Source organism: Gobius niger (assembly GCF_951799975.1).
Source record: "Gobius niger genome assembly, chromosome: 12".
Classification (NCBI taxonomy): domain Eukaryota; kingdom Metazoa; phylum Chordata; class Actinopteri; order Gobiiformes; family Gobiidae; genus Gobius; species Gobius niger.
The window spans coordinates 15351253-15376889 of NC_136863.1; the positions used below are offsets into that span (position 1 = coordinate 15351253).

Consider the following 25637-nt stretch of genomic DNA (forward strand, 5'->3'; position numbering starts at 1 on the left):
TCATTTGCCCTGAGGTATTATCAAAGAAACATTTCAGAGGTTTGTGTAAAACTTACTACAGTGCATGTTGTTAAGATTCTCGCTTGTCCCCTCATTAAAATTGTCCCAAGAGTCCCAAATTTGACTGAAAACAGCATCTAAAAGTCTTTGATGACGTTTTGTATCTCCCACCTCTGGCCAGTGCACTCTTGAACTACAAGTTTGTTGTTGTGAATTTCTAGACATCTTTTTGTTTCTCTGTTTTTTATTTCCTTGCCCTGAGGGGAAAAAACAGCCATGAATAAATAAATCAATAATGGAAACACTGCAAAGTCTATCCTTTGGTTCAGATGTGTAGCGATCATACCTGTGAAAAGTCCCAGTGAATGCTCATTCCTTTCTGCATGGCTTCTTTGCAGTAGAAGAGACCTGGCGCGGTTTCCTTGTTGCCCTGGTCGGTTAAGCAGCGGTTGTCGTTGTACTTGTGGGACTTAATGGTGCCAATATAGAACTCACCATTTGTACGATAAAATACATGCTGGAAAAAAAAAATTGAATTAGAGTTTATTTTCCGGGCAAAGAGCTCTATATTACTGCTTTAATTACCTGTGGAGCGTAGTAGTAACAATGATAAGCAATAGGCGTGTGACCAGGCTGAGGTCCTTGGTCTATGCACTTCATCGACCCTTTAGCATCAAGATTTTTGATCTGCAATGTAGGAATTTCAAGTACTTCAATTATAACAGACACATGAGAAGGGCTGAGTACCGTTAAATGATACCAGTCTGGTATCGGAAAAAAAAAGGTTTAGGTACTACTGGTAAAAAATAAAAGTATCGAAAGCAGTTACCGAAAAGAAATATAAAATCTTTATATTCAAGTTTTGATGGTGTTGGTTATCAAAATTAAACCGAAAAAAAGTGAAACACAAGTGGAAAAACCTTTGAAAAAAGTGGAAAAACCTGGGGGGGAAAAAACTGGGAACATTTTGGGGGAAAATTGGGAAAACATTTACGGGGGGAAATTAAGAATAAATTGGGGGAAACACAAAAATTGGGGAAAATTTGGGGGGCAAATAAGAAAAACTTTTGTTGTTAAATAATGTTTCCTGGTTGTTTCACCTCAAACAAATTAAACAAATGTAAAAGAAATTAAATGGAAGGAAAAGGAATAAATAAACATCTGTTTTATGGTTCTATTTGGCAAATATTTTAGTATAGGTATCGGTAAAAAGTATCGTTCAGGTATCGTATCAAAAACCAAGTATCGTTAAAGTACCAGAATCTGAAAAAAAAAGTTACGATACCCAGCCCTACACAAAGGATTTTTTTTTTTTTTACTTACCCCTCCATATCCCACCAAGTTATCCAAGGGGTCCAGTTTAGGATACACATTCTCCAGATACCACTTGAAAGGTTTGCAGTTCAGCCTCTCCCGCAACTTTTTACGCTCAGTAACATCTCCTATATCAATTCCATGATCCTGTAATTGTCAACAATTCAGTTGATATTTGTCATGCTCTTCAAAAACGTACTTTCTTAATCAAGGAATGGCCCAAAATACGGATTTGAAGACAGATCTGTTTACATTGCAAACAGGATTTTCATATTGCATCATTGTCCAAAGGAGCTGTGGATTATGTCATACTGAAGAAAGGGAGTCCTAAAGATAGCAGTACTGTCTGGTTGCCAGCTAAATTTGTTAGGTCCGGTTTACTTTATTGGCCGCTCTGCATTTGTCCCATCCTTCAAAATACTAGATGTGTACTACTGCTAGTACTTGGGTTCTTCGTTGTTGAGAACAAACTATAACTTTTTATCTATAATTACAGTTTTTGTCAATCACTTTGACACATTTCTCTGAACTTTTCCTATGTGTTTCATGTGCTCATTTACTTTTTTGACAGAACAGATCAAAACCAGATCAAAAGTTGTCACAGGTTTATCTCAGTGTGCGTTTTGACTCAACGCCATTCACAAAAGCAACGGTGGACTTTATATTTTCCAGTACATTTACAAACAGAATCATCTAGTGAATTTTCAAATTGTTACTTTAGAGTACTGTAATGTTGCATTATACATGCTGCTACATTAACTGAGTAGAGGTGAAAATCACAGTAACTGTAGAAACTCTAGGTTTACTCTGCATGTAGAGTTATCCACTATCAGGGAACACTCTGCTAATTACACATGGAAATGAAAAGTGTACATTTTTGAATAATGTAAATGTAATGATAATGTCGGACTGGACTGGAGAATAGTGAAAAACATCTATTGGCAGTGACTAGAACTGTTTCTCATTGGATTACAGGGCTAGAAAAAAACTAGAGCTCAAATCCCTCGCTGGAAAATCTTCCAGTCCATAAGTTACAAACTGGAGTCAAGCAACATCACTAGTCTTGTAAATAAAACCCACTATAAGGATGGGTTTCAGTCACATTACGTTTTCCTGTTATGGGCATTAATCTGAGGACTTTTCGTTAGAGGTCGACCAATATCGGGATTTTACAATATCAGTTATCGGCCGATGTAGGCCTGATAAAAGCCGGGACCCGAACCTGTTTTAGTTTGGGTTTTTGTCAGTTTCTTGTTTGGATTTTGCACTTATTAAACCAGTTCTGTTGCAGTCTGCATTTTGGGCCGTTCTTTTCTTCATTTTTACTTTTAAATCGTGACATATTATATGTACTATAATCAATTACCTTGAATGGAATGTTCCACGCGAGGTTAACATTGTGTTTGTATTCGTCCATCCAGACTTCCGCCACTCTCAGAGCATTTCTCTTCATGGCCATGCTGAGATCTGGCATGTAGGGTTTGTGGTTCCTCTCAATATGAGCAATTTTAGAACACGGGACAACTTCAATGCTACCGCCACACGTCCACACCTAGGGCAGAGACAAAACATGTATAGTACACAGACCGGTAAGGCGAGTTTATCTCATTCCTAAGAACACATCAGCATTGCTTACTAAGTTGAATATGTACAAGTCTGAGTATGGATGACACGAACGAATCCTCACTAAGTGTGACAGTGTGTGTGTTAATACGCTTCTTGCCAATGTTGAACAATGTAAAACTAACAACTAACACTGGGTGTCAGTCACCGTTTCTTGCTCAAAACAAATATTAACTTCCTCCCATTAATAATATTCCACTGAAACAGTTATGAGTAAATACAGAAACAAGAACAACCTTTTTAATTTGTGTGGATTACTCACACGTATTCCAAGCTCAACGTTTTCTCCACCGTACACTTTCATTCCTTCATCAAGAACTCCAATTTCCCCAAGATACTTCCTGTCAGCAACTATGATTCCCATGACGGAAGGGCTCCTGAAAAAAAATAAACTAAATGCTCCAGTACATTTTTACCCACATGGCCTTAAAACACAGTATTAACAGGGTTTAAATCTTACTTTCCAGGCAATGAGCTGTCTTTGAGCTCGTAATATTCTGGATAAAAGCTCTCGTACATGCACCACAGGGCCCAGTCAAATGCATGGGAGGAAGGTAGGTACTGGATGACACTCAGGTCATCGAAATTGACCCGATCAAATACAGGTGACGTTATGACAGTGCGGTCCTTCTTGATCTGGGTCAACAAGGGTTCTGCCCTGCACGAAGGAAAGGTACATTTACAACATACAATAACATTTGTACTGATAGCCATCTGCCATCTGGTTGAGTGATCGTAATATGCAAAAGCATCCGGTTGAGTGTCCTGTTGTGTAATGTCATAATTTCAGTTTATACTATATGCAGTGCATACTTTGCATGTGGTGAAATTGACTGTAGAGTGAAGTTTGACTTTAAATAAAAGTTTAAAAAGTTGTGAAAAAAAATCATAATTGCATAAGAGTGCTTTTATTGTGAAAATACAAATTTAATTGCATAATACTGCTTAATATGCGAAAATCCCTATTAAGTTGTATTATAGTGCTTAATATGCGGAAATCCCTATTAAGTTGCATTATAGTGCTTTTATTGTGAAAATCCCCATTTAGTTGCATAATCCCTATTGAGTTGCAAAATACTGCTTTGTATGCGAAAATCCCTATTAAGTTGCATTATACTGCTTTACATGCGAAAATCCCTATTAAGTTGCATAATTGTGTTGTAATTGCAAAAATCCCTATTTTGTTGCAGAAACTGTAAAAAACTGTTGAAATTGCAGAAACTCTTGACATTGTATAAAGTCTTCACATTGTATAAAGTCTTAACATTGTATAAACTGTTTAAATCACTGACAGACTTCACTGTATCAGAAATCCTATGAATGAATGAATGGGGAGCCTTCCCCATACAAATCAATGGCAGAATTCCCAAGCCCGTAGAAAAAAACTGGAAAACTGCAGAACTCAAATTTTTTCTGAAAACTGACAAGTTGTGGAACCTGAACATGCACAAACTGCAGAAATTGCAAAAAATGTGGAAAAAGTTGCAGAAAAACATCAATTTGCGGAAGCCCCATTATAAGTCAATGGGAAAAATCGGCAAGGATACTACAGCAGCAATTCATAGGTAGTAAATGTGGTACTTCTACATACAAAAGTCATTTCTAGGATTGTGTGACTATAAAACATAAATCAGCATTAGAGAAAACAAGAAGAACAACCTTCATTACTAAGAGTTACCACTGTATCTAGAAGTACATACCTGGTAATTCTCACTATAGTATCCTTTAAGTACCACAATAAGTACCTAGAAGTACCACTATTATTACTAGTATTTACCACTGTAAGTACCACCATAAGTACTACCGTAAGTACTAGGGATGCACCGATACCGATACCAGTATCGGGTATCGGGCCGATACCACAGGCTGGTACTCATACTCGTACTCATTCATGAGGTCCCGATACCAGAAACCGATACCATTTGACGTGCGGTGAGCGCACCTACGAGGCGCACCTCTCAGCTGAGGAGAGAAAATAGCAACAAACTGGAGAATTCTTTAGTGGAAAGACAATAATCCACATAGAGCTGACTTTATTACAGACGACACTCCCTAAATCTGAGTCTGTGCTGGATTTAACCAGAGCTAAATGTTGTTAGAGCTGCAGCGTCTGCAGTGTTTACAACATACAGGCTAACGTTGCTAACTCGCGGCTAGCGCAGTTTTGGCCATTCTGACGCCGTTTTATGCCCAGGGGTTTATTCATCTGAAAAACTAACCCAGCGACTAAAAGGTCCTCAGAAAATCCAATTAAAAGAGATACAGCATGTCCATATTGAGCGAAAATGAGCTGCAGCAGAACAGTGAAAACGCTGTAGCTTCTCGCTAAGTTACTACAAAACACACGAGAAAATCCACACGGAGCTGAAGTAAAGACGAAAAGAGACCATTTAAGTAACATCTCAATACTATTGTTAAATAAAAATATATGAATAAAACATAGGCTTTGGGGAGCTTTTGGACATGGGCTTTTCTGTCTATGATGGACAGTGCAATAAAAAATAAAAATTATATTGAATGAAAATGAAAATAAATAAATAAATGGCATCAGCACAATTCTAATATAACGGCTCTTAAAAGTGTCGCCTACTTTACTTAAGGAAATGTAAATGAGTAAATTTGCTAATTACAAACCAATCTGCTGTGGAAAAAAGTAAGAATGTTGAAGAAAATGCCTTGTACTCGTATCGGTATTCGGTATCGGCGAGTACTTAAATCCAAGTACTCGTACTCGTATCGGTGCATCCCTAGTAAGTACCACTGTAAGTACCACCATAAGTAACACCGTAAGTACCACAATAAGTATCTAGAATTACCTCTGTAAGTACCAAGGACTTACCGGCCCGTAATGTAAACTACTTATGCTTTCAGAATACTTGAGTAATTTGAGTAACTATAGTGGAGTACATCCTGAACTGTGTGATGTTCTAGGGGTTGTATATCATTTTATGGGTTCATATTAAAGCAGTACAAAGTAACTTGTTTACCTTAATAAATCCTTTCCGTGGACCCTCTGGGGGTAATACAAGTGCTTATGGGATGATTGGGGGGTCTTTCATCTCCCCCTGGTGTCTCTGACCAGAAAACCACAATTGCAACTTTCTGCCTCCTGGGCGGAGCCACCAATACAAGCTAATAGAATCACAAAGAAGAAGCTAACATGCTCTTAGACAAAGCTACCTGCGGGCTAGCGCCACTTAAACAGTATTTACAGCCAAGTTTGCGTGAAAAAAATTATCTCAATTAATGAGAAGGAAAAAAACGCAAATATATCCACTACATTGGATTTGCACACAGGATGATTATGGAGGTGGGAGGTTGCTACTGCCACTGTTTTTAGGTAAAGGTTTGGCTTTAGGTTCTGGGCTTTCAAATGAGGCAGGCTGTGGCATGTCCATGTAGAGCCTACTCTGGTTAAGCCGGTAAAGGCAACCCAGACTGTTTTGTAATCGTAGAGGCTTATTTTAAACCTGTAATAGTGCATGCAACACAATCCTACCATTAAGCAATGTAGACTATGCTATCCCAGTTTTCTTTTTGGGTTAAGATAAAGGTTGTGCTATACCAAAGTCCTCAGAATATAGCTGATAAAGAGCAACAGTTTCTTTCATTAATGGCTTTGATCAGGTCATGTGTCTGATTGTGTTCCAGTCCTCAAACATTTGCGGTGCAAAAGGTAATTTTTGTGTGGCAAAGATGTATCACAAAAAATCACTGTAAAAATCAATGTTGAAGTAAGTAAATTTGTAACTAATTTCAAGAAGATTTTTGCTTGTTAAAAAGGAGATTTCAATGCTCTCAAAATTGGATAAATAATTTTCATTTCAGCTGAAATAAAGGTGTCAGTGTTTTTTTTTAATAGTTAATTTAAGTGTGAATATCTTACCCCATGGATAGATTTCTCCAAACTCAAATCAAGGACAAATTTACTTTCAAGATGACTTTTTGCAGTGTGCAGAGTAGCCTGGTGTCAGACAAAACTTAGAAGAGGAAGTGGAGTATAATAACCAGTTCAGTCTTACCACAGTCTCCGTTGTTTCCATGGATTTGTCCTTAGTATTTTGCATATTTGCTTACTAGGTAAATGATTGACTGCGAAATCCTTCCGCAGTCAGTGGTACTTATGGTGGTACTTACAGTGGAAAATACTAGTAATAATAGATGTACTTCTAGGTACTTATTGTGGTACTTAAAGGATACTATAGTGAGAATTACCAGGTATGTACTTCTAGATACAGTGGTAACTCTTAGTAATGAAGGTTGTACTGCTTGTTTTCTCTAATGCTGATTTATGTTGTTTTATAGTCACACAATCCTAGAAATTACTTCTGTATGTAGAAGTACCACATTTACTACCTATGAATTGCTGCTGTAGTATCCTTGAATTACCAATAAGTACCATAGATGTATCACTGTAACTACTAGAAACTATCAATTAAAGTACCAACGTAAATAGAAGTACAACCTTCATTACTAAGGGCATTACCACTGTATCTCTTAGTAATGAGAGATACAGTGATAACTCTGTGTCTCCCTAACCCTAATCCTAACCCCTAGCCCTAAAAACTAGTAATTACCACTTTTAGTACCACAGTAAGAACCTAGAATTACCACTGTAAATGTTAGTACTTACCACTGTAAGTACCACATTAAGTACCTATAATTACTACTGTAAGTACCACTGTAAGTACCACGGACTTACCGGCCCGTAATGTAAAGTGTTACCCAGTTGGGTAGCTATTGTGACCTATGTAGCCTGGGATATTCCACAGTGTGAAAGTGTGAAAATGTGATGCGCCCCGAGTCCAGGAACCAGAAGTGATTACAGATGTTAAGATTGGGGTGTGCTTGTGTGTGTGTGGCGTCCTTACCACAGCTCATGGACTTCTATGTGAGCGTCCAGGATTGCCACCACATCCGCAGTAGCAGCCCGCCAGCCTGATGCTCGGGCAAACGCAAGGCCTTCCTGTTTGTCGTGCCTCACTCTTATAAATTTAAGTGACGGGTATTCCTTCTCAATGGTCTTTATATACTGGTCAAGTGGCTCCTTTAGGTCATCTGAAAGAGTGTTTACACGTGATACAAGGTGTAATAACCAGAATGGCAAAGTGTGTCAACTTGATACACACTCACAGAATCCAGTTGAACCTGTTTGTTACCAACATGCTGATACAGAGCCATGATAATAGAGGGGAAATGCTTAAAGTTGATGTGGCTGCTAATATATAGGCAATGTAATGTTCCATATAATTTTGTTTTTGTGTTGTCAACCCACCATTGGAGCTATTGTCATCCACCATAATGATCTCCTTCAGCAGATGTTTAGGCGTCCGGTTCACAAGACTGCGGATGGCTCTCTTTAGGATAGACAGGGCTTCATTCAGGTAGATCAGAACAACCCCCACATTGGGCAGGTCTTTAGAGTAGGTCTTTGTTAGACACCTACAAAAACAGACATGCTTTTATCACCAGAACTGTATATCAGGAAAAAAGCCTGTTGATACTGATGTAATGACTATAATCAGCCACTGCCTAATTCTTCTGAGCTTGAAAATAAAGTTGTACATTAGCTTTTTCAGACCTTACAGTGATTGTGTCACATCGATTTCTGCAGAGACTGTGGCAGTGCTTTTTTGAAATTGTTTTCTTTCTTTTTTTTTTCTATTTGGGGCTAACATCTCCTCTATAAATAGGAAACACCTTACCCCTTCTCTCTGGTGTCAGGAAGGGCTCGATCCAGAGGGAGTCGGTCACTGAGGAACACGTTATACCCATACAGTTGAAATAAGGCTTGTGCTTCCTTCTGCTCCTCCTCAGACAGATTTGTGCCCCACTCTTTAAACAAGGGGGATTGTGGGAACAGCTTTGAAGATTTCTTGGGAATCTCAGGCTCCTTCTGCTCTTCTACCTTAGGGTTCTCCTGTTGTATTTCAGCAGGAGGTGGTTGATTGTTAACCACAGCGTTTTTATGGAGCGCCTGGTCCTCTGATAGCATTTTATGCATGACATCCTGCTTCATTCCAAATGTTTTAATGGCACCGTCTACACACATGGACGAGAAGGGAAGAATAAAATGAGGTTATAACAATAAAGTCGGGTTCTTTTAGATCTGGATTAGATTAGATTAGATTAGATTAAAGACAAAGTTGGAAGGACAAATAGCCCTTTTATGAGGTGGCACTTTGAGAGCCACAGTACCAAGGCCTGGGAGCCTAATTATGAGATTCCCTACGTGCCTTGAAAAAATTCCCCATTGTTTAGCATTAAAAAATAAACATTGTGTGTCCTGATCACACTTTTTTAATCCGTTTTGAACCAAAACAGGCACAGTGGCACATTATAGCCTATTATTTGAAAGGTTCAAGTGTCAAAAAAAGATTGAAAAACATTGCGCGCCACTGAACAAATGATGCTCTACTAATGGGCTGATTGAAAAACTTACTCAGGTTGTTGATGCTTGCCTCCAAGTTAGAAAAGCTCTTCAGGATTGGCGACTCCACATCTCCGGAACCGAACGAGAAGCTACTTGACCTCAGAAACGTGCCGATGTACCATAATATCCCAATTCCTCCCAAGGCAAGAGCAATCTTCTTCAACCACACGACTCTCATCTCGCCAAGCGCTGCGTGCCCGTCGGTGACAGCCCGTCAAGTGCAGAGACTGTGATGCAGTGAACGGCGGCAGCGAACTCTGCCGCCGACTGGCCCAACAAGTTTGGCAACATGAATCATGCCAATCATACCTTTAATCAGAGGATGGTGGAGGAGGAGAGGACCTCACCCTACTGGTTTCAAACGGTATATTCATTGTAGCTTAATATAGCTACACGAGGGAAGGCTCAGGTTGCACGACATTGGACATCACACACATCCATAACCTCAGACAAGATCCGTCTTTGTTGTCCTCGCGGTTGGTAACTCCCTGTTTGACTCTTTCCTCATATTACATGTTGTGTTGTCCTTTGGCTATTCACTTCTGTTGATACGAGGATAAAACGTTTCTTTGATATCTTGTTATCTCGTTTTTATATAGGCCATCTGTTTCATCAAATCAACACGTTTTCCTAAGTCTTGAGAGGCGATCTGCTTTACAAAAACTTTTTTTTTTCCTCTATTAACCCCATAACCGCCTACAATGCGGGCCTCAAGTATGGATCGAACCGTCACATAAGGAACTCACACACCCAAAAAACAAATGCACTGGCCTATTTAACTAGTCCAATGCAAATGTCGCCTCTTAACGTAGCCTATAGTCAACCTGACCTAGGGACATAAGCAAATGACCTATTAGCCTACTTCTGTCCTAAAAAGTGTAAGCATAAGTCAATAGCCTTGAATTCTTGTTTTGGGGGGTTTATCATAAGGATACATAAAGTTTTATCCTGTAACATGTGGTGTGTGGCCAACATCAAACCCCCCCCCCCCAAAAAAAAAAACCAAAAAAAACATGGGGTCTGAGAAATTGCATCTGCCTAATTTAATCATAAGGGTCTGATATCAAACTGATGAAAACACTGCATATTTAACCTATATATAATCATGCATTGTGCTATGGAGCAAAACATTATACTATTTCAAAAGTCTGTGTATATTCTAACACTTTCATTAATGACAGCATATTTCAGATAATTTGAGACAGTGTGAAATAGCAAAAGAATTATGTTTTTCACCTGGATATTCATACAATTTTATAAATTCATGATGATAAAAAAAAAGTCATTATATCAATCTGCGCAGTAGGCTAATTATGCTGTGGAACTTGCAAAAAGAGGTTTGAATCAGCCGTGCAAGAAGGTTTTTGTAGTTGTGATCTTAACACCTTAAACCATGCAAGGACTGCCTTTAAAGGAGTCAAACACAAAAATAACATTTGTTTCACTAAAACATTTTGGTAACGCTTTAGAATACAGCCCGCGAGATCCAGGTGTAAGTATGGGTAACAAGAAAGTTATTGGGGGAACAATGTGCAACAAGGGGGAACAATGTGTAAAAAGGTAGTACAACATGTAACAACGAGTCACGGTTTAGTAAAGGTATTCATTTTAATTGTTTTATTTATTTCATTCAAAAGTGACACCATACAATCACAACAAAACCGCCAAGCCGATACATAATGAATGAAACAGAGCAATAATGGTGCTGAGCTATCGTGGCAAAGGGGAATGTGGTAATGTGCATACATTTTAATGTTGCAGGACAACAGTATTACTGTTACATGCAACAGTGTCTAACTTCATTTTACAGCCCGTGCTCTTCTGTGCCTACACATTAGTTACAGTATACATGCGCATTGATAACATGGTACTTTTCCTTGTTTGTTCCTTGCTTCTGCTTGTTACAGGCAACGGTGTTTCACTATAAAAAAGAATCTATAAAATGCCTGGAGTCAAGACTTCTTCACTTTCACAACAGCAATATTGTCCTGCAACATTAAAATGAATGCACAATTTATAATACCACATTCCCTTTTGCCACACCTATGTGAAAACTCAGCACCATTAATTGCTCTTTGAATACCTTTACTACTTGACACGTAGTTACTACCTACACCTGGAACTCGTGGGCTGTATTCTACAGCGTTACCAACATTTTTGTGTTTTGTCCTGATTTAATTCTTATTCAGACTGATTTTTGTTCTGATATATAGGATTTATTTGGATTATTGGAAAGTTAAGAGACTAAATGTATGTCCAGTTCAGTTCTGGTTCCTTTTTGGAGACTCCAAAACACCAATTTATTGGAACTGAACTGCATAAAAAAGCAACACATTGTTTTGCCCACCTGTCCCAAATGACTTAACAGCATGACCAAACACAACCCCCAAAACCTTGCTCTCTGTCAACCCCAACAAAGATCACACAAACTTCAAATTTTAGATAAAGAAAGAAGACTCCCAGAGGATTTCAGGGATGTATCACATGCTGGGACATTGTCTTCCCTGTGGACAAGAGCATCACAAACAAAGGTCACAAATGAAAATAAAATTCTAATAAAAAAAACATATAAGTATTATTTTGATCATTATTATTGTCTTGGCAGAGATCACTGGCTATAGAGTAGGTTCTTCAAAGTGTCTCAACTATGATGATGTGATTGACATGTCCCACCTGTAGCGTGGTAGTACAAGCCATAAGCATCAGTCTCCTGTTGAAAATGTTGACAAACCTGATGTGCTCATGACAAAAGTGAATGTTGATACTTCCCCATGAACACTATTATGAGGATTAGTGACAACAAGAACTATTGGTGCTACTAATGGACAAGCCTTTTTCAATGCTGTCATATCAAACCGTCATGGCTTTCATTGAATATGTTTGTGTATATGGTCGCTTTATTTGACAATACAGTGGCATACAAAATATGATTAATAGAGCACAAGGAGAGACATTTTCCCAAAAGAGCACAGAATAAAAATGCAAGGTGTAGGAACCATATGCCCTGCAGCGTTACGTTGCAGTATAGGGGCAAAAATGTACAAAAAAATTGATTTTATCAATTCTATGATATTCTATCTTGTCAGCATTTTGCATGGATCTTGGTTGTTGCCATGTACTGTATCCTAAAACTCCAAATCCCTTTTCACAATCTGTGTTATAAAAGTTACTGTATAAACATTATTATTAACATTACATATTATTATTAGTTTATTAGTTAATTTGAGCAGCAAACAAGGTAAAGACAATAGATGTTTTCACATGAAAAAGGAGAGCATTTGCACACTCAAAAGGAGTAGGTTGAAGTTCACAGAACTTATGTAAACAGCTTTTACTACACATATTTCATAAATGAGGACGCATATCATTATTTTTTCAGGTGACAAGAATAACCTAAGTAAGACTTTACTAACAACCACCTCACTTTGGTAAACTGTGATCAGTCAGAGGTCTATTATGAGTGGAGGTTTTGCTTTTTTCCCCCTTTTAATTACCTCTGGCAAAGAGCTATGGATTTCACAGGTTGGTGGTTGCCACTTGATTGCTTTATCAATTATTTTGCCAGAAAAAAAAAGAATTATTTTGTTGTGAGTCTGTGCGGTAAATCATTCTACTCCACCTACAATCAGAGTCATGAACGTTTCATGAAGTGAATGCAACGTAATGTTGATAAACCTGTTGGCTCAGACGCAGGAACGGTAGGCTACCTGCTTTAACCGTGTGCACATTTCAGTAGACGTCAAATAGTGCCTCTCGAAAGTATTAATACACCTTGAACCTTTGCACATTTTGTCATGTTTACAACCATAAAAATAAAGATTAAAAAGGATATTTTTTGTCTCATCTGACCAAAGCACCTTCTTCCACATGGAGCTGTGTCCTCCATATAACACCTCCCACCCACTGCACGGGACTGTAGAAGAGCTCTCTCAGTGGCAGACTGAGACACCCTCAGTGCAGGACGGAGCGCTACCGCAAAGCCTTCATCCCCACTGCTGTCAGACTGTACAATAAGACTGTAAAGTAACATGTGCAATAATCTCTGTATCAGCGGCACTTTATTAACTCTGAGTGATCTTCTTGAATGCCGACTGTAACAAGTGAATTTCTCCTTTGTGAGATCAATAAAGGATTATCTTATCTTATCTTATCTTATATGACTTCTAGCAAACCGGATTTCTTATGGCCTCCTTTCAATAATGGCTTTCTTCTTGCCACTCATCCTTGAATGCCTGATTTGTGTAGAGTAAGTCTTATAGTTGTCCCATGTACAGATTCCCCCAGCTCAGCGGCAGTACTTCACAGCTCCTCCAGAGTTATCTTGGAGCACTTGGTTGCATTTCTTACCAGTGCTGTCCTTGTTCAGTCTGATATTTTAGGTGGACGGCCGTCTCTTGGTAAATTTGCAGTGGTGCTATAATCTTTCCATTTCTGAATGATGGATTGAACAGTGCTCCGTGAGATGTTCAAAACTTGGGAAATATTTGTATAACTTAACGCTGCTTTAAACTTCGCCACAACTTTATCCCTGACCTCTCTGGTGCTCCTTGGCTTTTATGATCTTGTTTAGTGACCAAGACACTCTGACCATAGAGAGAGTAGATTACGCACAGGTGGCCTCTATTTAATGGTTAGGGCAAGGTGTGAACATTCTGCAGTCATGAGGACTGTTATAAAGGCAATTTAATGCACTCAGAAAAATGCTGTATTAATACTTAGGCACGCCCCACTTTTCACTTTTCTATATATATATATAAAATCAAGGTGTATTAAGAATTTCGAGAGGCATTGTACATTTAAATAAAGGCAGGTGTGGCTTTGTGATGTGTCACTAAAGACCTGAAACAACATGTTCTATGTTCCAGCTCTGCCCACTGCAGTGCTGAATGATGAGCAGGTACAAGAAGTTCTCCCCTTGAGCAATTTCCAGACACCGCTTTGTGCCTCTGTTTACTATGGCTCCACCCTTAAAGACAAATGCAAAATGGAATGTTATGTTGTAATAATCCTTCAAAACCATAATTCTTTAAAGGAATAGGCCACCGTTTTTACATACTGAGATATGCTCTTACCTCACTTTAGCCGAGTTAATATATCCCCGTCTGGTCTTTGTCCGTGCGCTCTGTCACGCAAACGGAGCACATACGCAGCCTCTCCCACATGTCACATAGCTCCAAAAAAGCTCACGATAGAAGCTACCAAGCTCTTCCACGTGTTCCCTATTTAAATAAAGTTACGTGAAGTGTTTTCAAGTATATTTACACAGAAATGTAGCATGTCGATTTTATAAGCAGATAAAAAGGGGGACAATATTGTGAGGCGTAATGATACGAGGAGTAAAACGTCCGCGCAGTAACTCCTAAAGGTTATTGACGGAAGTGAGCGGGGGAAGTCTTTAGGAGTTACTGCGCGGACGTTTTACTCCTCATATCATTACGCCTCACAATATAGTACCCCTTTTTATTTGCTTATAAAATCGACATGCTACATTTCTGTGCAAATACACTTCGCATGAAAACACTTCACGTAACTTTATTTAAATAGGGAACACGTGGAAGAGCTTGGTAGCTTCTATCGTGAGCTTTTTTGGAGCTATGTGACATGTGGGAGAGGCTGCGTATGTGCTCCGTTTGCGTGACAGAGCGCACGGACAAAGACCAGACGGGGATATATTAACTCGGCTAAAGTGAGGTAAGAGCATATCTCAGTATGTAAAAACGGTGGCCTATTCCTTTAAGCCTCCTTGTTTAGGAACGCTTGGTGAGGTGTCAAAAAAGCTCTGGCTGACAAGAAAGCGTTAAGACTAGGGTTGTCAGGGGTGGCACAGGCCCTTAGTTCAAATCAATATTTAATAATTATATCACATACATACATTACATCAACATATATTACAGGGATAAACAGCTGTTTTTGTACTCTATTTTAATGCCTGCAATATTAAAATAAAAAGACAAAGTTGTGTGTACCGGAATGTTAGAAAAAAATCAAGCCTTCAAGAGCCTTGGTGCCACCCACGAACAATGATTTCTCAACCTGGGTGTCAGGACCCTAATTGCTGTTTCTAAAACTTCCCTAATGGTTCTGAAAAAAAGAGGAAGGAACTAGGAGGAATAAATCAAATTTGAATGAGTTTAATTTACAGTTTGCCACGTTGGAAAAGGGTATGGGGTCACTGATGTGTTATCTTGCAGCTCATAAAAACACTAACATTTATATACATTTGTTTGATTTGACGTTTTTATACATTATTCCCAATAATGATGCACTTGTTTTCACGCCAAAGAGGAGCGCTTCAAAATTGTTTTTGTAGCTGGGATAGTGTGTGCCTTTTTAAAGGGATATTTCAGGATTTTTGACATAGGGCCTCATTTCCTAGTTATCCAGAGTGTTGTTGATTTCTGGAGATATATATATTTTTAAATTCATGAAATCCTTATATTTGAGCGTTTAGTGGTGCTAGGTTGTGCTAGGCTAGTGCATGTCTATGGTAACTAGCCTGCATTAAAAACAGTCTGACCCAAGCACAGTGCACCTGAGTCTGAGTCTGCACCAGACTACCGATATAAATGTCTGTGTTGACTGAATCATTTTTATTTTTTTATATTTGAGCTGAATCAGCTTCCTGGTTGTAAGCTGGAGTGATCTGCTAGGTTACCGGATCTACAGTAGATTGTTTACCTGCGGCCAGCATTACTACACGTGGAATTCACAAAGAGGTTTTTAATGCAGGCTACTAGTTACCATAGACATGCACTAGCCTAGGACTTGCTAAGCACCACTAAACTCTTCAAATTTAAGGACTGCATGAATTAAAAAATAAAAAAAATCTCCAGAAATCAACAACACTCTGGATAACTAGGAAATGAGGCCCTATTTTAAAAAAAATCCTAAAATATCCCTTTGATGGGACCATAGGATAGGCTATATAACGTCTTTCTAGTCTAGGTTCTTACTTGCTTGAAATCCCAGTGCATGTGCAGTTTGTTGGATCTGGCCACTTTGCAGTCCTGCAGTGAGGGCATGCTCCCAACTCCTGAATCCACCAGACATCGGTTGTTGTTGTAATTGTGGGATTTAAGCCCTCCAACTATGACTTCTCCTTCTGTGTTATAGAAGCAGTGCTTAAAAAAAACAAACAAAAGCAATGAACAACTCTTGTGTGGGAAATGATTACAGTACAGTCGGTTTTCTTACTTACCTGTGGCTGAAAATAGTTACATTCGTACAATACAGGAATGGTTCCCGGAACAGCTCCCTGATCCAGACAGTAGCTCACAAAAAGCGTATTTTTTAACTGTGAAGTCATGATGCAGTATAGAAATAATATGCTCCTTTGATTTGATTTTTTTCTTTTGTGTAGGGCTGGGTACCGTTATTTTTTCCCCCCGATACCGGTACTTTAATGATACTTGGTTTTCGATACTGATACCTGAACGTATTTAGTTTTTATTATAAAAAACAGATTATTAATGTTAATTTATTCCTTTTTCTTTCATTTAATTTCTTTTCAATTTGTATCATTTGTTTGAGGTGAAATAACCAAGAAACTTAGGGCAGAAAAAACACTTTCCAAGCTTTTCTTTTTTTTTTTAATTTTCAAGTTTTCCCCCAAGTTTTCCATATTTTCCCCCTAAATTCCCCCTAAAATAAAAAAAAATTCTATGTGTTTTATCCAAATTTTATTTTCCTCCCCTGAATTGTTTTATTGTTGCCCCAAATTTTCCCTGTTTTTTCCAATTTCAATTTTTTTTTCTCTTCTTTCTTCCACATTTTTCCCAATATTTTTCAACTTTTGTTTCACTTTTTTTTCTTTTTTTGATGACCAACAGCATGAAACTTTAATGTAAACCTTTATATTTCTTCTCAGTGCCTGCTTTTGATACTTTTATTATTTCTTTTCGATACCAGACTGGTGTTGTTTAACGGTCCCCAGCCATACTTTTGTGGACATTTTAAAAACATATTTCCACTTACTGTACCATATCCTAAGATGTTATTCCATGTCTCCAGGCCGGTGTACACATTTTCCACATACCACTTGAAAGGCTTGCATTTCAGCTTCTTTTTGAGCTGCTTCCTCTCACTTATGTCGCCAACATCAATCCCATGACCCTGAGTACAACCATCATGTTAGAGTCTATGCATAATCAAAATAAAAATAATAATCAGGGCTTGTTTAAAATTGAGGTGGAGGGCAACTGAAAATTCTATAATGGTAACTATGGTAACTGTGGCACATATGAACTAATGTCCAACTATTTTCATGTCCAAAAGTGGTAACAATATTCGAAAACATTAGCGTGATGTTGGCCAATACAAAGGACTTTCAGACATAAAAGATAATATGTCAGGTTTGTGAATCCAATCACTGTCAAATACTGATGAGGAAAAACATTTGACAGTGTTCGTTTTGGAAATTTCTCCCATAGAGTCGAATTGACACCTGCCCTCCACCTGACATTATGTCATCATCACATTCTAAATCATGAACGCAACCCATAGTCCAATATTGATTTCCTCCCTAAACACACACATGTTGATTTTGTACTGACTTAAGGTGGCCACCTCAAACAGTAGAAAAAGCAATACAGTCTGAGCACAGACGGACACAAATAAAGACTGCATGTCATCGGGCCTACAGACGATTGAATTGGCTGTTTATTCCCCAAAACATGTATTTTAAATTCTGATTTCTATTTACAGTGATGTGGCTGCAACATATTCCAAAATAATATAATATAACACAAATATAACATGTAATATAACACAAATTTCACAAGACACTAATATAACATGGGGCATTACCTAAATAGGTGGGATGTACACCACAAATTACAGTTGCTAGACATAACTATACGTCAGAGAGTATGGGCGATAAAAGCATCTACCCGCTCCATTCATACCGAGGTGATGGCACATCCACCTGGGGTATATAAACCCCCTCTGCCCATCACTCATCTCCTTTGAAACTCAGCCATAGGAGACATGATGGGCCTGCTGTGCATGCAGGTAGAGGGCTATGCCCATACACACAGAACTATAATTACGTCTAGTTACTGTAATTTCTGCTTTGTATGGGCCCCGCCCGCTACGGGCTTCGCTATTGGTTAAAACCTGCGCGAAGGCCGTATAGGGATTAATGTACTACCAGCAGGCACAATGGCCCATGATTGGAGCACATCCAGAACAAAGTCATGCAGTCAGTGTCACTAACCAGACGTGCCCATGGGCAATGAGAGCAAGGGCCTCGAGCTGCTCCTCCAGAGCACCAAGGCACCAAACACCCTATATACACTGCGTTCCAAATTATTATGCAAATGACATTTTTCTCAGATTTTCAAAATTGTCAACTCAAATGACTGTCAGCATAATTTTCAAGTCTATAACTGCTAGAGGATCATTTGAATGTGGTTTGTTATGGCACATTTAGTTAGTTAAATTAGTAACCACACTGGCGTCCTGTTCTTGGGTCCCCTGCTGGGCCTTTGACTAAACCAGGTAGAGAGACCGGCCTTTCCTGGACCCCAGACGAGGCCCTCGCGCCTTTAGACAAAGGTCCCAAATGGCCCATCTCCCCAACAGCAAAAGATCTCCTTCTGCCTCCAAACGCCACCATGATTTCATTCCCATGCAAAGTGCCTTTTGGTGGCCGCATTAACATCTCCAACTGTATTACCATTTCTCTGTGTTTCTGGGCTTCCCTTTGTTGTGCATGACCCCTGTCCTGCTGCTCTGTCTGTGGTGCTCACCTATAAAGGTAGTGCCAGGGCTGAGCAGAGCAGAGCTTAACATGACCCCGCGTTATGGGTAACCCTCTCCGCAAATGCATTTGTGTAATAAACTTCACATCTTGACTAGACAAACTTCTCTTAAGCTTTATTAAGCAAGAAAATCCACAAATTGAAAAAACCTCCCAGTGATAACAGTATTTAACAATATATATATATATATATATATATATATACAGTAAAAAAGTTAAAATCTACTGTTCCAAATAATTATGCAACTCAGGGTTTCAATCCATTTTAAAGCTTGTAACTAACTGAAAATTCCATCAAAAATATCTTAACAGGTCAAGTTATATTTTAACATAGGAGCTCTTCTTTCATAGCAGCTTCAACATTCTTAAATCCATTAAACTTGAGAGTTTTTGGAGAGTTTCTGATTGGATTTGTTTGCAGAATGTCAGAATAGCCTCCCAGAGCTGTTTGGATGAAAACTGCCTTCCACCCTCATAGATGTTTTGCTTGTTGATGCTCCAGAGGTTCTCAATAGGATTGAGGTCAGGGGAGGATGGGGTCCACATCATGAGTTTCTCTCCTTTTATGCCCATAGCAGCCAATGTGGCAGAGGTATACTTTACAGTATGGCCTGGTGCGTTGTCAAGCATGAAGATGATTTTTCTTTGTAAAAGGTTCATACTGTCTTCTTTAAGCCTATTACAGTTTTGTTCTTTTAGTACGACAGAAGGTTTAGTTTACCTGCTTTACTAGTTTCGATCACTTCCTGTGATCTTTCTCAGAAGCGTCACCTGGTGGTGGAGGTGACGTGTCATAGGCAGTAGTAGGAAGATCACAGGAAGTGATCAAAACTAGTAAAGCAGGTAAACTAAACCTTCTGCCTTACAAAAGAACAAAACTGTAATATGAAGATGATTTTGTTGGGAGAGCACAGTTCTTCTTTTTGTACCATAGAAGAAAGAGGTTAGTCAGAAACTCATACACATATTTTTCACCCCTCGTGTAGAGTGGGCGCTGATGACCCTAGGAGCAGGAAGGCCCCGAGCCTCGTATGCCATACGAATGGCAGACCCAACGAGCCAACTGTTTGGCTCATCTGGTCCGACCACCTGAACAACGTCGAACGGTCCAGATAGCAACGCAGGGCCCAAATCAGGCACAGCAGGTGTCACCTTTCATCCTCCACAGACGCATGTGGGGGAGGAAAGAAGGGTCTAACTCTGATAACCCTAGACCTGAAAGAAGAGGTGACGATCTTTGGCTGAAAAGCCGGATTAGGCCACATCTCCAGCAGGCCCCCATCCTCACTGAAGGACATGCAGCAAGGATGCACCGACAACGCAGTCAGGTCCCCCACCCTCTTGGCAGAGACTAGAGCCAAGAGAAGCGTTGTCTTAAACGGCAAGCAACTAAGTTCACCTGTCCAGGGGCTCAAAAGGAGGGCCGGCAAACAACGCAGCGAGATAATCCAAGGGATTAACAATCCCTCTGTACCCCTGATGGTGTCTCGGAGAAGATGGAGTCAGCATCTTCTTCGTAACAGCAGCGATTATCTTCCTCATCAAATTCACTCCAATCCTTCCTCCTGGGACTAGATGAAGGCACAGGGTCCTGGTCCGGAGGCACAGCGTCCTGAGCTGACCGTTCTGGTGAACCCGGGTCCATGAAACCCTGGCGGCTTCCTCTGAGAGCGCTAAGCAGTCCCTCCAGGATTTCGCGGGCATTTTTTGTGATTGTTGCGGGGTAAAACGGCTGTTGTTAAACGGCTGTTGTAAAACGCCTGATTTTCTACTTAAAACAATGCATTTTTACATAAAAAAAAACATCTTTGTATTTTACATCAGTTTTAATTAAAGAGACTTAAATTATCAGTTATTTTAGATAATTGTATCATAAAAAAAAAAAACAGAACCATGTGCGCCCCTCCTCTCTCAGAAAGTAGGCGGGGCTCTGCCTGTTTCTGTTAGCGCAGGGTCTGACTCCACACAAATCACGAATGAGAGTCCGAGGAGAACAGACCAAAGGACGAATGTTTATTTCACACATCCACATTGAGCTTCGGCTCCGGTTCAACAGAGCTGTAAAAGCACCACTCACAGGCTACACACGCCACCGCATCATTCACGCAGCGTTTATCTGTCAGATAAAGCCTATACATCCCCTAATAAAGATCCAGTAGCAGAGAAGAAACTTGGACAGAGCGCGGGAGGATCATAGCGGCTCACGCTGTAAAGGCCCGAGTGAGAGGAGGCGGGGCAGAAGCCAAGTCCTTCAGTCTGAGGCGCAAAATGTAACAAGTAGCCTATATTTCAATTATCAGAGACTCACTTTAGTTGCGCATTAATTGCGGAGTTAAGGAAAGGTTGCGAAGGAAATTGCGGAATATTGGAATAGTTGCGGGAAAGTTGCGGGCTTTTGGAAACGTTTGCTTGATGTTGGGTCAATAGTTGAGATCGCAACATCGCGAAATCATGGAGGGACTGGCTAAGCACGCCTGACAGTCAGCGTCCCCCGAAGATCTTGAAAGTTAGAAGTATGCTTGTAGAAGTGAGTTCTGAAAAGAACTCTCTCAAAAGCTGAGTCGTAAAAGGAGATGAGCGGTGGGCAGGGGCGGTTTCTACCCCAGGTGCCACTTTGGTATGATTGGAGTGGGTAGATGCTTTTATCTCTCAGGCTCGAGGGGATGCCTCGGGTTATAACCAATAGCGAAGCCTGTAGAGGGCGAAGCACATACGAAACAGAACCAAAAGAGGAACAGGTGGTCACCCTACTGTAGCCAGCCCTGGGACAATCATCGCTGCCTGATCTACCACCACTAATATGAACCAACTCTCCTGTTGTAGGATAATGGCTTTACCAACAATTCTGTAAATTATAGGCCTACATTTGAATGGATTCTGGTGTAGCACAATTAGACACAGATTCCCAAAACTCCATCCTTGCAATGCCCCACAATCAGCGCACAACTATGTAATGGGGTTGAACCATATTGAATAACTTGCGACATGCGATACAGCTGCGCAATAACGCGATTACGATATTACAATATAACTGAGCACTTTGGGCTTTCTCGACTTTCTAACCTGAAGTGGTAGGTTCCAGGCGATCAGCACATTCCTCTTGTATTGGTCGAACCAGGTTTCTGCCACCCTCAGAGCGTTCCTCTTCATGTGAATATTCAGGTCCAAGGCGTAGGGTTTATGGGTGCGTTCGATGTGGGCGATTCTGGAGCAAGGAACCACCTCTACACTGCCTCCACACAGCCACACCTGAGCGCCAGACACAGGATAGAAACAGATGCTTATGTGAAAGTGTGAATTATTTAGGTAGAAGGAGAAGTCAGTAAGGGTTCTGCTTTTAGTCACATGTGTACTACTACTGTCACTCCTCCACTATTTTTTTTTTAAGTTAATAACAGAAGTAAAAAAGTCTAAACCTGTGTTGACTGAACATATAGCCACTCACGTGGACCCCAAGTTCCACGTTTTCACCTCCATATACATTCATCCCACCATCAAGGGCTCCGATCTCCCCCAAGAAAACTCTGTCAGCTGCAAAGATCCCCATGAGTGATGGACTCCTGTTGTAAAAGACACCGGGCAAAATCAAATTCACACTTTGTGTTGGAGCACAGACAAACTATTGTGTGACTTACTTTCCGGGCTGTGACTCATCATGCTTGTTATGCCACTCTGGGGCAAAAGATTCATAAATGCACCACAACGCCCAGTCAAATCCATGAGCAGATGAGTAGTACCTTTCCACATGTAAGTCGTCAAAATGAACTTTATCAAACACAGGGGACACTACTACTGTCCTGTCAGCTTTGATTCTGACCAACAAAGGCTCTGCCCTTTAATAAGAAACACAAAGGAAATTGTAAAAGATTTCTCCCTACTGGGGTGCAAACTTACATTTTGGCCTATGTAAGGATTATAACGAAATCTGAACAAGCCTCTGACTCATGCTTTGCTTACACGCTACAGAACAAGAAGACCATGTCACTGAGATGAGCTGATAGACAATGGTCCACACCATAATCATTCTGAACATAACGAGAAGTAGCTACAGATAATAGAAACACATAGACACAAACAACTGACTCACTGATAGGCAGTCACCCTCTCTGCGCAGAGAAGTGCAAGACTAGGATAAAAGGAGACTGTCAACGGAGTTCTGGACTTCACTTCTTCTTTTTCTTTGAAGTCACCAGCTGGTTATACTGCTTTGTAACTAGGAACAATGGCAATAAAAGCCTTATCTTTGAGACGACTTCTATCTCCAGTGTGTGCTTTGGCTATTTTCAAAATATCTCTTCTCGGGTGATACAAAAGAACCAGATCCTAACACCTACCATCCTTCTGTGGCCTCAACATGAGCATCCAAAACAGCCACAACATCAGCTGTTGCTTTCTTCCAGCCTGTGATTCTGGCCTGGGACAGTCCCATTTGTTTTTCATGGCGCACCTTCTTTATGAGACCGGGCCGCTGTGTGTGTATTTCATCGATATATTCTTCTAACATACCCCTGAGGTCATCTGAAAAACAGTGACTAAAATGAAGGCTTTGTGATTTATTACATGCATTAGTTGTTTGTGGACATACTGTTAGTGCTGTAGTCGTCCACCAAAATGATTTCCTTCAACAGATGCTTGGGAGTGCGGTCAATGATGCTCCGAACCGCTCTTTTGATGATAGATAGAGCTTCATCCAGGTAGATGAGGATCACACTGATGGTTGGCAAATCTTTTGGATATTTTTTGATAAGGCATCTAAAGAACACAGTATTTGTGGTAGACTTTTTGTCAGTGTTTAGAAACAATGATTCTAAAGGTTTTTACCTTCATAAGGAAGACATGTGATGTCTACCTTATAAAAGGATTCTCATTCTGGTGGGTCGGATAAACGTTTCAGTGGGTGTTTGCTAAATATGTGACAATGACAGTTTTTCATGGCTTATCTGCTGAAATTAATAGAACTTTATGAGGAAATACATTATTTTTTATATATGCAATAATAAGAGTAATCTCGAGTGGATTGTTGAGAATTGAAGCCGTTTTAGTTTTTATCCAAGAAGCTGTTCGTCTTATACATTTCAATTAAAGGTGCATTATTTAACTTTTTAGGTGGTGGGGGGGAAAGTAATATTTGTGTGTTTCTGGTTTTCTCTAAGTTTTCTCTGCTGATGGAACCATGGTTACGCATATGCTCCATCCTGAAAACCTACCAGAAACCCTAAAAAACAATTTATCCTGAGTGTCCTAGAGCAGTGGTTCTCAACCTTATGGAGCCGCGACCCCCATTATAACCGGTCAAGGGGTTCGTGACCCTCCGTCCGGGTCACACCTCGAGAAATTGGAACACTAGCCTACATAATTCTTAAAAAACAAAGAAAAAAAACCAAATGGCTGAAATATAATTCATCAAACTATGAACAAATAATGGCACTCTGGTAAAATAGCAAACACATGCTACAATAAAACATTAGAGTATATGCTAATGAAAATATGTCTATTTTATCTAAATGATCTGGCGACCCCCCAAATTTGTCTCGCGAACCACTGTCCTAGAGGCCGTCGGGACGGAAAATCAAGGCGCAATGCTAATCAACCATACAGCCGCTGGGTCACTGAAAGGTCATAAATATGCTCTAACATCAACTTTTTGTTCCAAAACGGTTACATAATGCACCTTTAACATTATATTTGAGTTGAGGATGAGTCCCAAAACGACACCAGTTTAGAAGCACTGATCTGATTTAAATAGTACCTGCTGTCTCTTGTATCAGGCAGCTCTCTGTCCAGTGGAAGCTGGTTGCTGAGGAAAGCATTGTAACCATATATTTCATACAGACCCTGAGCTTCTCTCTGCTCCTCCTCTGACAGACCATCACCCCATTCGGCAAAAAGCCTAGAATTTGGATAAAACTTCACTGTTTTCTCCTTGGGTTTGGGCACAGTAGGGGGGTCTTTCTTCTGAGTGATTCCTTGGACCTCAATTAATTTTGCTTTCAGAGAAAGGAGAAAAAAAGTTTGTGTTGGACATGCAGACTTTAGCATAATTATGTACGTACACGTTAAACTCATCGATTGTAAATAAGGTCAAAGTTGTAATTCCAGTGGACATGTTGGTTACCACATTGTACAGTCATGCATTTAATAAAGGTACAGGCAACCTCCATAATAGTTTGCAACAGAAACAAAAGTAGTTTGATTAAGATCAGAATAAATACAATAAATGAACATACTTAACTTCTGGAGCGTATTTTGAATCAGGTCCAGTTGACTCTTCAGATCTTCGTGATCGGCCACTCTATGGTAATCTGCTGGAGAATGGTTTATGGTAACAAACAAGTAAAACCAATATATACAAATAAAAAAAGCTCCAACAAGTCCAACTTTCTTCAGGTGTGCCCTCATTTCGCTTCCTCATCTGTGCAGAGGAGTTCTGCCCCAACAGTCACTCCCAGTTATTTACAACATATAGTAAATCACAGCTTAGATAAACTGTGATCGTTACAGTCCAAC

General features: G+C 39.8%; 1 protein-coding gene across 1 annotated transcript; it reads right to left on the reverse strand.

The window, feature by feature from the left end:
• Positions 1–137: 137 nt before the first annotated feature.
• On the reverse strand, positions 138–25542 carry LOC306972015 (uncharacterized protein; the record flags this gene model as incomplete). Its single annotated transcript, XM_079568458.1, has 23 exons — positions 138–257; positions 347–517; positions 586–687; positions 1324–1461; positions 2681–2866; positions 3200–3314; positions 3398–3595; positions 7809–7995; positions 8213–8379; positions 8643–8979; positions 9380–9505; positions 14210–14336; positions 16324–16491; positions 16569–16664; positions 17345–17482; positions 22194–22379; positions 22576–22690; positions 22766–22963; positions 23465–23648; positions 23716–23882; positions 24880–25117; positions 25358–25432; positions 25509–25542. The coding sequence occupies 23 exons, from the start codon at positions 25540–25542 to the stop codon at positions 138–140; spliced, it is 3573 nt and encodes a 1190-aa protein (XP_079424584.1).
• Positions 25543–25637: the final 95 nt, after the last annotated feature.